The sequence below is a fragment of the Monodelphis domestica genome, chromosome 2, assembly GCF_027887165.1.
Source record: "Monodelphis domestica isolate mMonDom1 chromosome 2, mMonDom1.pri, whole genome shotgun sequence".
NCBI classification, from domain to species: domain Eukaryota; kingdom Metazoa; phylum Chordata; class Mammalia; order Didelphimorphia; family Didelphidae; genus Monodelphis; species Monodelphis domestica.
Window position 1 is genome coordinate 11,472,331 of NC_077228.1, and position 15,216 is coordinate 11,487,546.

The 15,216-nt window shown below is 40.2% G+C and overlaps 1 protein-coding gene across 2 annotated transcripts in view; it reads right to left on the reverse strand.

The window, feature by feature from the left end:
• The window catches only part of LEPR (leptin receptor), a 94,493-nt gene that overhangs the window by 48,066 nt on the left and 31,211 nt on the right, over positions 1–15,216 (reverse strand). For both annotated transcript variants that reach the window (XM_016429863.2, XM_056815012.1), the window contains 5 exons: positions 10,733–10,944; positions 8,581–8,726; positions 7,538–7,685; positions 1,467–1,757; positions 1,186–1,303 (listed from right to left, as the gene is read on the reverse strand). In XM_016429863.2, the coding sequence (XP_016285349.2) occupies positions 1,186–1,303; positions 1,467–1,757; positions 7,538–7,685; positions 8,581–8,726; positions 10,733–10,944 (915 nt within the window). The remainder of the gene's footprint in view (positions 1–1,185; positions 1,304–1,466; positions 1,758–7,537; positions 7,686–8,580; positions 8,727–10,732; positions 10,945–15,216) is intronic.

Genomic DNA, 15,216 nt, shown 5'->3' on the forward strand with positions numbered 1-15,216 from the left:
GAACTCCTTCCTGACCTTTGAGACAACATGAATGTTACCTTGCAAAGACAAATTTCCTAAACTCATCTAACAGAAATGAGCTTTCCTTGTTCTGCATTCCTGTTGGTTATTCACCCCCTCCTAAGTATTTGTCACTCACTACCTTGTACTATAGTCATAGGTGCATGCTTTCTTTTGCCCACTACAAGGTAAGTTTATTTTAGATATTATATATCTTTGTAATCCCCACAGTATACCTAGTAGAGTAACGAGATATAATAAGAACTTGATAAATGAATTTGAAAGAATAACAAAGTAGAATCCCCTAATTTTCCTCAAAGGGAAATTTCTATTTCTGAATACTTCTCGTGTATATAATATCTGAATATATACAGATTATTACATATGATTCTATTTATATAACCTAATTAGATATAGTTGTATTTATGTATAAACATAAATTCTATTTCTGAGTATATTCTATGTATTTGTGAAAGAGTGAATTCATGACCCAGATGACATACAGATCAGGGAAGATTAAAGAGCATCAAAGATTACTTCAATATTTCCATGATCAAAGATCAAAACTGGCTCTACCTGCAATAACTCAACCTCCTTACCTTTTGATGACTTAATTTTAAAGTATTCAAGCACCATCATAGCCAAATCATTCTCTAAAGATCACAGGATCATAAACTTAAAGGCCGTTGAGCCTAATGATGTTCTTTTTCATATGAAAAAATGGAGGCACAAAATAGTTCAGTAATGTCCCTATGATTAGCCAGCTTTTAAATGTCTTTGGCAGAATTTGCACACAGTTCTTCTAGACTCCAAATGCAGAATACTATCCACCATCCTATTTCTGGCCTCCAGCTCATCCCCTGGCAACCAACCTTTGATGGGCCTCTCTGCACTCAATTTACAGTCTGGTCCAAAAAGTGACGACATATCATTCAACCTTTGGTATTTCTAGCAGGCTAAGGTCTACCTGGGTTGGTGTTCTATTGATATTAGAACCCAGGGTCACATTTAAATCATGAGGAGGAATTGGTAATCACTAAAAAAATAGTATTCTCATGTTTTCACTGTTAATCAGGAATTCATGTCATTATCAAGTATTGCTCCAATGACGGTCCTTAGTCAAGATTGTGCCTCCCATCAGCCCTCAAACTTCCCCCAAACCCAACCCCGGAAAACCCTACATACCTGAAATATCTTAACTGCAACATACTTCCCGCCAGTGATGCAACTGTGTTGGCTGGCCATCTGCAAGTCATTTTAGTTAAGTACCCGTCAGTTTCACATGAGATATTGATATTGACATCTATTTAAAACACATTAAAATATTAATATAACGAGAAAACAGAACACTGAAATTGAATGCAAAACAAAAATGTTCCTCAGCTCTTCTTGGAGCATCTCTTAAAGGATCTATGTTGGGCAATGACGAGGTGGAATGGAATAAACGTTGGAAAGAGGCTCCTTACCTATGACATATAACTCTGCATAGCGGTGATGGCACTCGTTCTCTTGGCAGCAATACACAGCATCGTAGGCATATTTGCCTCTGGGTTTAGTCGCATTCATATTGAGAAGGGTGACCCTGCTCACATGGGCATTCATGACATCATAGTGACTTGGAGGGATTTTCTCTGCTAAATTCAACCACCAAAAGACATTCTTGGAAGGGACGATCGTGTTCCGGTGCTTGTAGATGCAGTAAAAGGAGGCATTAGACCCAACACTGGTCAGAATTTTTGGTGGAAAATATATGACCTCTACAGTGTGGGGGGGAGAGAAAAGATGTGAAATTAGGCACCTCTAGAAAAGATGACATTCAAAGATGTGTCCAGTGTATATTGCAAAGCAAATGGGAAAACTGCAAACCGGCACAAAATGGGACATTTAAACAATGAAAGAGTTCGATACGCTTCTTCCTAAACTCTAGTTGGATGCTTGAATCTAATGTCCTGAGCCTCCCTGGAGGATCATCTTTGGAACAGGGTCACAGAAGAAAAGAGGGAGTGACTAAGTGAGCAGAGTGGTCTTCGCTTTGGCAAGAAAGCCTCTGGGATAGAACCCAAGGAGGAAAGACTGAGGAAGGATGGGGGGGGGGGGCGCTTTTGAAGAGTGGAGTAGAGAAGCGGAGGGGGATGGTTTCAATCTTTTCAGTTAACAAAAGATAACTTTTTGCAGAGTGTTGGAAGAGACAAGAAAGAGTCAAGGAGTTTGGGTCTTGATTTTTTAAATGTTGGAAAGAGCTGCCATCTACCCTGCTCCCATGCTACCCCACCTCCGCCAGCCACTGGTTTGTCCTCTCTCCACGGTTACTTTAGCTGTCCTTCTCTGTGTATGCACCGAATCCCCTCAGTAGAATGTTAGCTTCTTGAGTACCACGGATGCTTTGGGTCTTCGTATCCCATTGAAGGCAATTTCAATTCCCTTAAAACAGGAGCATCATCTACACACTGAAACTAAAGGTGTCCCTTAATGAAATTTCCTCTGGTTGGAATTCACAGAAGCTGAAGTGTGAAGTCCCATATGGACATGCCTCCCCATGACATTGCCCCATTGTTACATTAATTCATTCAAGCATTTCTTTGGTATCCACCAAGCAATAGGGCAGAGGATACAGAAACCAAAATGAATGAGTTCCTGTTCTCAAGGAGCTAATATCCTACTGAAGGAACAATCTGTACAAAGAGAAGTAGATACAAAGTCAAAAATCACTTAGCATGTATCATCTTATCATCCAAGGCATTCATTCCCTGTGGTATGCCTGGCCCTGTGCTAGAACTAGGGCTACAGAGACAAAAACAAAGTCGTCCTTGCCCTCAAGGAGCTTACATTTCCCTAATCAGAAATAAAGCATTTATAAATACAAAAAAAAATACAAAGTAAATCAGTTTAGTGATAGGTGGGAGCAACTGAGGGCAATGGGCAAGGTGTCATATGGAAGGTAGAATTTAATAGAGATTCTAAGAGGTGGGGATGAGAAGAGAATTCATTGTTGGCATGGAGGGTAGCATTTCACAATACTGTTGATGGGATTTCTAACCAAATCTTGCTTTACAATTGTGACCCTCTATGTCTCTCTGAGATGACTATCTCCCAAGAGAAGCTCTTCCTCTCTTACTGAAGAAGAGTGCTGAGAACTCTGGATCCCATCCACTGCAGAGCACCAAACTCACAGAACCTAAGTATGAGTGGATCTTAGAAGGTAACACCATCCAATTAGTATTTGTTGAACAGAACCTCAGAAGATCTAACTTGGGAAAGCTTAGAGAAACCACTGGGTTGCTGCCAATCAAGGTTGAATCTAAATTAGACAGTTTCTCCATTTCAAACAAGCTCTGGTTAGAGCAGAGGAAATATTTTTGTCTTGAAATAAACTATGGAGGCAGCTAGGTTGCTCAATGGATAGAGTCAACCCTGGAAATGGGAGATACTGAACCCAAATCTAGCTTCAGACACTTCCTAGTTGTGTGACCTTGGGCAGGTCACTTGTCCCCAGTTATCTAGACCTTGATACTCTTCTCTCCTGGAACCAATACTCGGTATTTATTCAAAGACAAAAGGCATGAGCTTAATTTTTTTTCAAAAATGCACAAAGGGCGATAAAAGAATGTCTGCCCTTTGATTCAGCCATAGCACTGCTGGGCTTGTACCCCAAAGAGATAATGGACAAAAAGACTTGTACAAAAATATTCATAGCTGCGCTCTTTGTGGTGGCCAAAAACTGGAAAATGAGGGGATACCCTGTGACTGGAGAATGGCTGAACAAATTGTGGTATATGTTGGTGATGGAATACTATTGTGCTAAAAGGAATAATAAAGTGGAGGGATTCCATGGAGAATGGAACAACCTCTAGGAAGTGATGCAGAGTGAGAGGAGCAGAACCAGGAGAACATTGTGCACAGAGACTGATACACTGTGGTACAATCGAAGGAGATGGGCTTCTCCATTAGGGGCGGTGTAATGTCCCTGAACAATCTGCAGGGATCTAGGAGAAAAAACACTATCCATAAGCAGAGGACAAAATGTGGGAGTAGAAACACCGAGGAAAAGCAACTGCCTGACTACAGTGGCTGAGGGGACATGACAAAGGAGAGACTCTAAACGAACACTCTAATGCAAATACTAACAACATGGCAATGGGTTCAAATCAAGAACACATGTGATACCCAGTGGAATCACGCGTCGGCTACGGGGGGTGGGAGGGAGGAAGAGAAAATGATCTTTGTCTTTAATGAATAATGCATGGAAATGATCAAATAAAATACTATAAAATTTAAAAAAATGAAATAAACTATGTACAGTGACCTTTATGTTGTCAAAATCTATTCTGGAGAACTTAAAATCACTCATTGCTTTTCTACAAGACTGCTTTTTTGTTGTTGTTGGAATGGTTTGACTCATTCGTTCTCATTCCTCTTCATATTTCATTATTATCCTTATTTCTTTGATTCCTAAATTCCTTTAATACATTTCCCACATGAAAAACTCATTGCTTCTCAGTCATGGAGAATAGTCATTGTTGTTTTCTAATTTTGCTCATTAAGAAATATAACATTTGTCTACCCGGTATCTTGATATTTATTTTATATAGAATCATAAAATATTCCTATTTGATTTTTATGGGCATGAAATTTTCAGTTCTACCTGCCAGCTTTTTAACATTCTAATTGTTCATTTGTTAATGAATGAATTAACACAATAGTTGGCCCACAAAAACACTTAATAATTTTTGTCATTCATTCATCAAATGTCTACCATCATGCCAAGGGAAATACAACAAAGGACACTCAGCTTCCGAAGAAATCCAAAAATAAAGGTGGGCTAGTAATGAGACAAATAAGCAAAAGCAACATTTTAAAGCTACATAATTCAAATTTGAGAGTAATAAATGTCCCAAAAAAAAGATAGTTCCATGAATTTAGAAGGAGAGATGACTGTGAGCTAGGGAATTCAGGAAGACTCTTTAAATATTGAGGATCTCAAGAGTAAACAGAACAAGGATATGAAGAATGATAATGTATTCCCCTGGCTGTGGCTATCTTTCTGGCCCTCCAGTTCAGCTGCATTGTCTGGTTGCTCTGCAAACACAGCAGTGTGGAAGTAAACAGTTTGTCCTGGGTTTAGAAAGGTACCAGTTTAGGGACTATTGCAATGGACCATAACTATTGGATGGTTTGAACTAGGAGATATTAATGGATATTGGAAATGGTGATAAGAAGGATGCAAGCAATATTACTGTGACATACTGACATAACAAACATAAAAATGTGGACAGGTAAGTCCTGGATGTCTTAGAGTTTGATATGAAGAAGTTTTTGTTTTTGCTTTTAATTTTGTTTTTTTGCTTTTAAAAGCAAAGCATTGATTGGGATTGATCGGAATATATGGATGGTCATTTATACATCTTTTAATAGATTATCATTTGAGACTTTTAGAGGTTACTCTGTAATGTACTGTGGAATAATGAAGTGTTTTCAAGGTAGGTCAACGATCTCTCATATCTGTGATATGTCCTTCTCTGCTGGAAATAATATACAAATGTGACTGGAGTACCCCCTATTTTAGAGTTAAACTCTAATGGACTGGTTTTTCTCCAATTTAGTTTTGTTCTACTAATATTCAGGTTGGCTCACCCTTCCATTTTGTCATAGAATTAGAAAATTCAAATATCCCTGAGTGACCTGTCAAAAGAGAATGGAAATATTTAAAGTTAGCCAAGCCATTCATTAACGAATGGATAATGGTGACACAGAAGGGTTAAACCTACCATTAGTCATTCAAAAAACTTTGTGTCAGACACTCCATTTTGTCATTGTTGTTCAATCTTTTCCAACTCATCATGGCCCCATACAGGGTTTTCTTAGCAAAGACATCAGAGTGATTTGCCATTCCATTCTCCATCCCATTTCACAAATGAGGAAACTGAGGCAAACAGAGATAAGTGACTCGCCCAGGGTCACACAGCTAAATTAAGTATCTAGGGCAAGATTAAATTCAGGAAGATTCATCTTCCTAACTTCAGGCCAAGCAATCTATCCACTGTGCCACTAGCAGGTGCTGTGCTAGGCACTAGAAAATACATAAAATTTTGATGTAGAAATCAGGTAAATTTCTTGACAAGCTTTTCTTTGTATTCCCCAGAATACAGTAAAGTTCCTAGTAAACAAAAGGTCCTTGATAATTTTTTTTATTGATTTGCAGACATACTTGGATTGTCTCCTTGTTCTGATAGAAAATAATTGCTATCAAAACATTGCAATGGAAAGGATATTTGTCAATGGGGTGTGGTCAGAAAAAATTAGCATTTCTGTTGATCCTTTTTTGTTATGGTTTGGTACTGAAAATAAAGGAAATTTCACATTTAAAACCTTGGGTTTGGGTCACATTTAAAGAAAATAGAGCTGAGCCAAGTTACAAATTCCTAAAATTGAAAGTCAAGAATGTTTTGTTTTAGTGGAATAAAAATATTTGTTAGTTTTTTTTTTTAGTTGACATGTTATGATGAAAAAACTTGTAGGACTGGTTTCTGGGTAAGAATATCAATTCATTGATTAGGCTAGCATTTAATTTAATTTAGTGGTCTATAATCCTCTTGATAATCAAAGACAAAGAAGTTCCTTCATACAGACCTAGAAATGCAATTTGGGAGGTCATTATTCAGCCCCTTCCCTGGACATCTTAAGAAATCTCTGATTTGTAAATAGTTCATGAGAAGTTGGGGATTCCTAGGTGGCACAGTGGATGAGACAGGAGGTCCTGGGTTCAAATTTGACCTCAGACACTTTCTAACTGGGTAATTTTGGGCAAGTCACTTAACTCCCACTGCCTAGCCCTTACTGCTTTTCTGTCTTAGAGTCAATAATACTATCAATAATTCTAAGAAAGAAGGTAAGGGTTTAAAAAAATCAAAAGCTAATAAAATAAATTAATAGGTTCTCCCTTATTGGAGGTTTCTAAGTCAGAGGTGTATGAGCCCTCATCAGTTATTTCCTAATGAGGATTCCTGTTTCGTGGGGGCTGAAAAATAGTGTCACTGAAATTCCTTTCAGTTCTAAAATTCTGTGATCCTGTATCACAGGTAAGGTTTTAACTCTGGTCTTTCCAGCTCCCTAAGTCACCTCACCTCGAGACCATATTTACTACCATAAAATTGTAGGTATTCAGAGAAAGAGGAAAAAAGAGACAGAGATAGAGACAGAGACAGAGACAGAAACAGAGACAGAGACAGAAACAGAGAGACAGAGACAGAGACAGAGTCTCCTAAATCTATTCTCTAATAAGAAGTAAAGATGGGGGGGGGGGGGCAGCTGGGTAGCTCAGTGGATTGAGAGCCAGGCCTAGAGATGGGAGGTCCTAGGTTCAAATCTGGCCTCAGCCACTTCCCAGCTGTGTGACCCTGGGCAAGTCACTTGACCCCCATTGCCTAGCCCTTACCACTCTTCTGCCTTGTAGCCAATACACAGTATTGACTCCAAGATGGAAGGTAAGGGTTTAAAAAAAAAAAGAAGTAAAGATGGATCCCATCTGCCAGCAACGTACCTGGGGTGGTGAAATTGGAAGGAGTGCTCCAATCACTCCAGGCTCCTGGACCATCCAGCCTCTTGCCTCGTACCTGAGCTGTATATGAAGAACCAGGAAGCACATTGCCCACGAGCAGGAAGGTATCTAGTACAATCTCAGCAATCTGCTAAATTTCATTTAAAAAAAGTCAAAACACCACACAGAAAGGGATCGCTCATTGAAGCCTTCCTGGGGTGACATTTTGCCATGTTCTCCTCTATACTCCCCTGTGCTTCCCTTTCTGTTCATCATGACTGCTCAGCTGCTATTTGCTTATACTCAGCTGTGTCCAAATCCCCATGGTCCCTGCCCTGACTCCCTGGAATTTCTTTTTTCCTTTGACCCTTCCCTTCTGTCTTAGGATCAATACTGTTATGGAGGCTGATAGACGCTTAGATATTCCTCTTTAAGTGGGCTCCTCTGAGTCATGGGGATAGAAAAGGTGTGAAGCAATAAGAAAAATGCTGAATTGAGAGTCGGAGCATCTGTGGTCTAATTCTGGTTTTTCTATTTACTGTTGTGTGTTTGGACAAGTTGGTTACTCTGTCTAGGACTCCATTTCCTCATCTTCAAGAGAAGAGTGAGCTAGATGGGCCTCTGATGTCCTTTCCAATTCTAGAGCCATAAGTACTAGTACTAGTACTAGCGATAAGTACATAAGTACTAGTACTAGATGGTCTTCTCTTTCTATTTCCAACCCTATGAAAGTCGGTTGTCCAAAGCTCCATCACAGGCCAGCAAGTGGACAATCTTTACTTTGGTGTCCCCTTAAGAAGTGATCAGGATATAATGCAAATATGAAACTACAGCCCATAAGGAGTTCCGTGCTTCGAAATGCTCTCAATTCATGAGTATCCGATGCTGAAAAAGCCTTAGGGATTGAAGGGCTCTTTCCATTGGGGTAACATCTCCATCTCATCCTGAAGGTAGCATACCCAGGGGGTCTTGGGAATGCTTGGCTCTGCTTGCAATCTCCAGGATTTCATTTTTGTGTTTTCCAAAGTGAAAAAAGAAATGCCTACCTGTGCCCTGGTCTCAGTAGACTTTACGGAATATTTCACTTCATATCGAAGTTGATATGGTGTCAACGGTGGGCTGGACCACGAGATCTTTAATTTTCCATCATCCGTTATTTCCATTAGCAAACGTAACGGGGGGTCTGGTTTCACTTTAAAAAAATGAATATTTCGAGACAGGCTTCAGTTTTTCAGTTGAAAGAATGTTGGATTTCATATCATTGGAGCAGGGTTTGAATCTCTCCTCATTCCCTTAGTCCATTTTCTCCTCAATTAAATGAGAAAATTGGACTAGATCACTTCTCAGGTCCCAAACTCTAGTCCTATGAGACCATAAAGTAGACTTAACTTTTAATAACTGAAGAAGCAATAAGGGCAGCTGCAATGATAGAAGAGTCAGAGTTAAGAGATAGAGACAGACAGAAGTGAGAGATCAGATATGTAGATAGATACTAGATATAGATAGATGATACATGATTGACGGATAGATATAGTTCATGGAAAGATAAACAGATAGTTTAATTCGATACATCTCAACCCAACCAGCATTTCCTAAGCCCTGTCAGTGTCAGATATTGTGCCATAGTGCTAGCTTCTGAAGATACAAGAACAAAGCAGAAATCAATCTTTCCCTGAAGGAGCTCACAGTCTCCTGGGAGAGCCCATCCCCAAGTGGTTGAGCTCACAGGCAAAGAAACTCCACTTCTGAGGACTTCATGGATATGTGATATTATCAGTAGAGATCATGTTTGGGTGTTCAGTTGTTTCAGTCATATGTGATGCCCCATTTGGGATTTTCTTGGTAAAGATATTGCAGTAGTTTACCATTTCTTTCTCCAACTCATTTTATAGATGAGGAAACTAAGGCAAACAAGGTTAAATAACTTGCCCAGGATCACGCAGCTACTAAGTGTTAGAATCTGAATTTGAACTCAGTTCTCCCTAACTCTGGGCCTGAAGTTCCATCCACCGTAACACTTGGCTGCCACCGCAGTACCCTAACAATGCAGTTGGCAATCCCTCCAAAGTGCAGTATCTCCATCAGACTGCCTAGTCTCCTTCAGACATAGATGCTAGACTGAAGACATCGAAGGGGAAAGTACTGATTTGCTTTTTTTTAATTCAACTAAACTCTTATTCAATAAGCAGATAGAAGCATCCACTGCGCTAGGAGGTAATTTTACAAGAGCAGAGCCTGAAACAATCCTTGCTTCCCTGAAGCTCACTTACTGATGCTTTGACATTTCCTTCACCCACACCAAATGCAGGGCTTCATAATGAAGCCTGAGGTCTGAGGAACTTGATGGAGTTTTTTCTTTTTAACACTTTGATGATTATACTTTAATATAATTGGTCTCCCTTATTGCTGATCCTATACGTGTTGTTCATTTATAAACATGGAGTGGGAAGGGGCCAAGAGGCTTGGCCAGACTTCCCAAGGGTCTGTGATACTGCCTCCCCCCAAAGACTATAATCCTTGCCTTCGTAAGTGATGTGAGTGCAATAATGAGTTCATATTCATGGAGGGTTCCCTGTGTAAAGCAGCATGAAGGAGGATGTGGAGAAAGTATCCAGAAAGGAGAGAATGAGAGGGAGCATGGCCAAGGTGTGCCTAACCATTTCCTGATTGGTTGATCAGAGAACCTACGTCCATATGGCCAGGCAGCCTCACTTAGGCAAGGTGGACTTTGAACTCTATTCATGTCATCCATGATGAAGTCTGTGCTCAAAACCTCTTCGGCTTGGTTGGAACTTCCTCAACTTCAATTATAGGGATGCTCTTCAAAGAGCCTGGGCCATCTCCATGCCAAGAAGGACTCCAATGGAGACACTGCTAGAAGGGACCACAGAGACCAACTCATGCAACTTCTCACTTTGCAGATGAGGAACAGGAGACCTGGGGACTTGGATTCATTGGCCCGAGATCAAACAAGTAGTTGTAATTAAAACCAAGAGTCCAACTTATTATTTGACTCTGAATCTACTATTATGTTCATTGTATATGATTCACTGGGGCCCATTTACTGGATTATGGAGAACTTGCTGGTTGCATTGCATTGATGGGAGGAGTACACACGCTAATGAAATCATGTATCCTTGAAGGACTGGAGCAGTTTCTGAGAAGAAAAGTCTTAATATTGAATGCATTTATACTTACCAATATTTATAAGCTTGACAGACATTAGGGGAGACTGGAGGAACAGAACACCATTTGTAATTTCCAGATACATCAAGGAGGTAGAGCTGAGTTTGGCTATGGGCATGGGCACTTGGCATTCACAGTCTTCAGATCTACTGCAATTACACTGAACAACCTGAAAGTCACCCTTCTGGGACACCATGGGTGAGTCTTCCTGTGATGCTTCTGACCTGTGATATAAAATAAAAACATGTGAATTGTTAAGAAGTGAGCATTCCATCATCATCTGCTCTTCATTGAAGGTGGGAAAGGTCAGCTTGGCTTTTTTCACTGAGCATAAGTATTGGGAGATAAAGGATGGACACGAGTAAAGGGAACAATGAATATGAAGAACTCTAAGAAGATTTCTATAAAATGAGGCAGAGCACAGTAAGGAGAACCAGAAAACAAGGTATAATGTACAACTGAAATACAGGGAAAGAACAGCAAAGCGATTGAATGCTGTGTGGCTATAATGGCCGAGCTTCCTCAAAGAAGAAATGAGAAAATACACTTCCCTCCGACCTCTGCAAGGGTGGGAGGCCATGGGTATGAAACAGGGCAGAGACTCAACTGCTGATGGTTATTATTGAACTGGGTTTATTCTGTCTTTTTTTATTCTTTGCTATAAGAAATGGTTCACTGGGTGAGAAAGAGGGAGGCAGAGAAGATGAGAGAGAGAGAGAGAGAGAGAGAGAGAGAGAGAGAGAGAGAGAGAGAGAGAGAGAGAGAGAGAGAGAGAGAGAGAGAGAGAGAGAGAGAGAGAGAGAGAGAAAGAGAGAGAGAGAGAGAGAGAGAGAGAGAAGGATGGAGGAAGGGAGGGAGGGAGGGGGAGGGAGAAAGAGAAAGAGAGAGAGAGGGAGGAAGAGGGAAGGAAGAGAGAGAAAAAAGACAGAGAGAGAGGGAAGGAGGGAGAGAGAGAGAAAGAAAAGAGAGACGGAGAGAGGGAGAGGGAGAGAGAGAGGGAGAGAGAGAGACAGAGAGAGAGACAGAGGGGGAGAGAGAGAGAGAGAGAGAGAGAGAGAGAGAGAGAGAGAGAGAGACAGAGGGGGAGAGAGAGAGAGAGAGAGAGAGAGGGAGAAGGAGAGGGAGAGATCTGAAAATGAAGGTGATGTGAAACAAAAAATTAATAAGAATTAAAATGTCTCTTTTTAAAGATATCAGCTGTCTCTCTTATCCTTTAAAATGCAACTTAAGCATAACCTTTTGCATGAAGATCTTCTCAATTCTCCCAAATGCTGTTGTTTTCTTTCACAAACCACTTTATACATCACAATTTTTTAAATATTAGACTTTTCCCCCTAATTACTTATAAAAATATTTTAACATTCTTTTTTCAAACTTTGACGTGCTCTGCTTCTTTGCACAGATTTGTAGTTATTCTTAATATATTTATATTTATATTGTGCATGTATGTATATATCTACACATACATACACATACCAGTTTAACCTTATCTTGGTTATGAAATGCTGAAATGTTGGTTTATGCCTAACTTCTGCCCGACTGTTTTCCAGTTTAATTAATGCTTTTTGTCCAATGGTGAGTTCTTTCCCTAGAAGTCTGGATCTTTGGGTTTAACAAACACTAGATTACTGGGATCATTGACTCTGTATATTGGGCAGCTAATCTGTTCCACTGATCCGCCCCCCTATGTCTAAGCAAGTACCAAGTTATTTTGATGGTTATGACTTCGTAGTGCATTCTGAGATGTGGCACTAGGCTATCTCCCTTTGCTTGATTTTCCACTGGTTCTCTTAATATTATTAACCTGTTCCTCCAGATGAATTCTGCTACTATTTTTTCTGGCTCTATAAAATAGTTTTTTGGTAGTTTGATTGGCGTGGCACTGAATGAGCAAATTAATCTGGGCAGTGTTCTCATTTTTATTATAATGGCTCAGTTTATTCATCGGTAATTATTATTTCTCCATTTCTTTCGATCTGGCTTTGTGTGGAGTGTTTTGTAACTATGTTCATATTACTCCTCTTTGTCTCTTGCCTTTATACTGTCTGCAGGTTTTAAAGATGCATTTTCTCTTACCATTTCTTCCTGCTGGGTTTTGTTCGTAAAATAGAAAAATGGTGATGAGTTCTGGGGGTTTATTTTGTATCGTGCAACTTCGCTCAAGTTGTCATTGTTCCGACTAGTATTTTTAGTTGATTCTCCAGGATTTGGATTTTCTAAGAAAAGCCTCATCTTATCTGCAAGGACTGGTGATTTTGCTCTTCATCTCTTATTTTTATTCTTTCAATTTCTTTCTTGTCATATTGCTATAGCCACGAGCAAACCTGTTTGAGACCATTAATCTAGATGACCTTGAAGGTCTCTTTTCATTTCTAAAATAATATTCTTTCCACATTTCCTCTATGGAAGGCAGATCCTTGCCTGCATGATGACGTTGGCAACCATATCTTCAAGACTTCATGTTGTGTTTCTGTTTCTTTAGAGGTCCCAGACAGACCACGGTTCTTCTGAATGGCAGTCACACGTCTAGATTTGGTCTCCCAGCCACATAGCTGATCCCTCATGGCTCGCTTCAGTTCATCATCACTGAGAAAGAATGTTCAGCAGTGCGAACTCAAGCAGCAATGTGTCAGTGTGGAAAGAGTACTCAGCTTGGGACTGAAATGAGTTCAAATCCCACCTATGACATTCAATATTTGCTCAGCCATGGACAGAACATTTAGCCCCTCTAAGTCTTAGTAAATTTACAGTCTAGACTGCCTCTGTCAAATCTCTTGTTTTTCAGAAAAGGGAAGAGAACCGAATCTGCAAATTCTAATCCAGTAATTCTAGAAAATTATAGAATGGATCATTCAAGATGAATGTGGTGATGGCAAAGCATGTCTTCAGCAAGCTATGGCCATGACACACTAACCTCCTTCCCTTTATTGACAGGATTACTTAGCCACAGAGATGAGGGAAATGTCGTGGACGTGGATTTACCACGATTTCATCAGAGCTTTTGATAAAGTAGCAGCTTGTGTTTTTCTTATAAGGAAGATAATGAAGTGGGGTTTAGACAGAAATAGTCATTTTGGGTTGCCATTTCACTGGGCAATTAGAACCAAAGAGTAATTATTCATGTTTCAGAATCTCAGAATTGGAATAGATGGCCACAGAAGTACTTTCCAACTCTCTAATTCCACGATTTTGTGATAATTAGCAAATAGCATCATGCGAATCTTAAAAAAGATCAAATGGAGGGCCTCTGAGTGGCTCAGTGGATGGAGAGCCAGCCTAGTGACCGGGGGAGATCCTTGGTTTAAATCTGGCCTCAGAAACTTCCCAACTGTGTGACCCTAGGCAAGTCATTTAACTCCAGTTGCCTGCCCCTTACCTCTCTCCTGCCTTGGAACCGATATATAATATTGATTCTAAGACAGAACGTAAAGGTTTTAATAAAAAAAATCAAATGGCCTTAGGAAACCATTTAAAGTCTTTGAGCATTGGTTTCCTCATCAGTGAAGTGGGGACAATGGCTGCCCAACTTGATGTCCAGGAGAAATTCAAGGTAAAATCTAAAAACCTCTTGAAAACAGTTCAGTAATACCCGATGTAAAGACAGTGATGAGTTCTGCTATAGCCTTAACCTGGAAGCCAGAATTTAAATTGAAAAATGAATGTTATATAATTGAAGTATTTTTGTATCAGAAACTCTTGTGAAAGATGTTTACCTTTGTTAAAAAGCTTCAGTTGTTTGGTTTTTTTAAACCCTCACTTTCCATCTTAGAATCAATACTGTGTATTGGGTCTAAGGCAGAAGAGTGGTAAGGGCTGGGAAATGGGGCTTAAGTGACTTGCCCAGGGTCACACAACCAAGAAGTGTCTGTAGAAAGATTTGCATCCAGAATCTCTTGTCTCTGAGCCTAGCACTTTATCCACTGAGCCACCTGGCTGTCCCCGCTCCAAATTTTCTTAAGTTAAAAAATAGCAACAACAGAAAGAAAATTCAGGGTCAGAAGGGGTATCAGAAGCCACTACCCCACTCAGACCCAGAATGTCCCTGTAACTCCCAATCAATGGTTCCCTGGTCTTTCTGGGAAGCCCATCTAGCTTCCCTCTGGGATTAACTTCCATTTATCCTCCAGATACCTTCTTTGTGCTCAGTTGCTTGCATGTTGCTTCCTCCTTTCTGCTGTGAATTCCTTGAGAAAAGGGCCTGTTTTGGGCCTCCTTTTTGGACCCTCAAAGCTTGGCACAGTGTAGGTATGCACACAGTAGGTGCTTAGTAAATATCCACTGACTGACTGCAGATCTCCACTATCTCCTAATGCTGCCCATTCTACCTTGCTAAAGCTCTAATGGTGAGGGTAGTCCATTTACAGCCACCAATTATAGTTCTGGGCTTTTTCCTGTGGGGTCAAGAACAATTTTTGCTCCTCTTACACGGGAAAGACTTGGAGTCAGTCAGCATCCTCCAGTCTCCTGAGCCTTCTCTTCTCCAGAATCAACCTCCC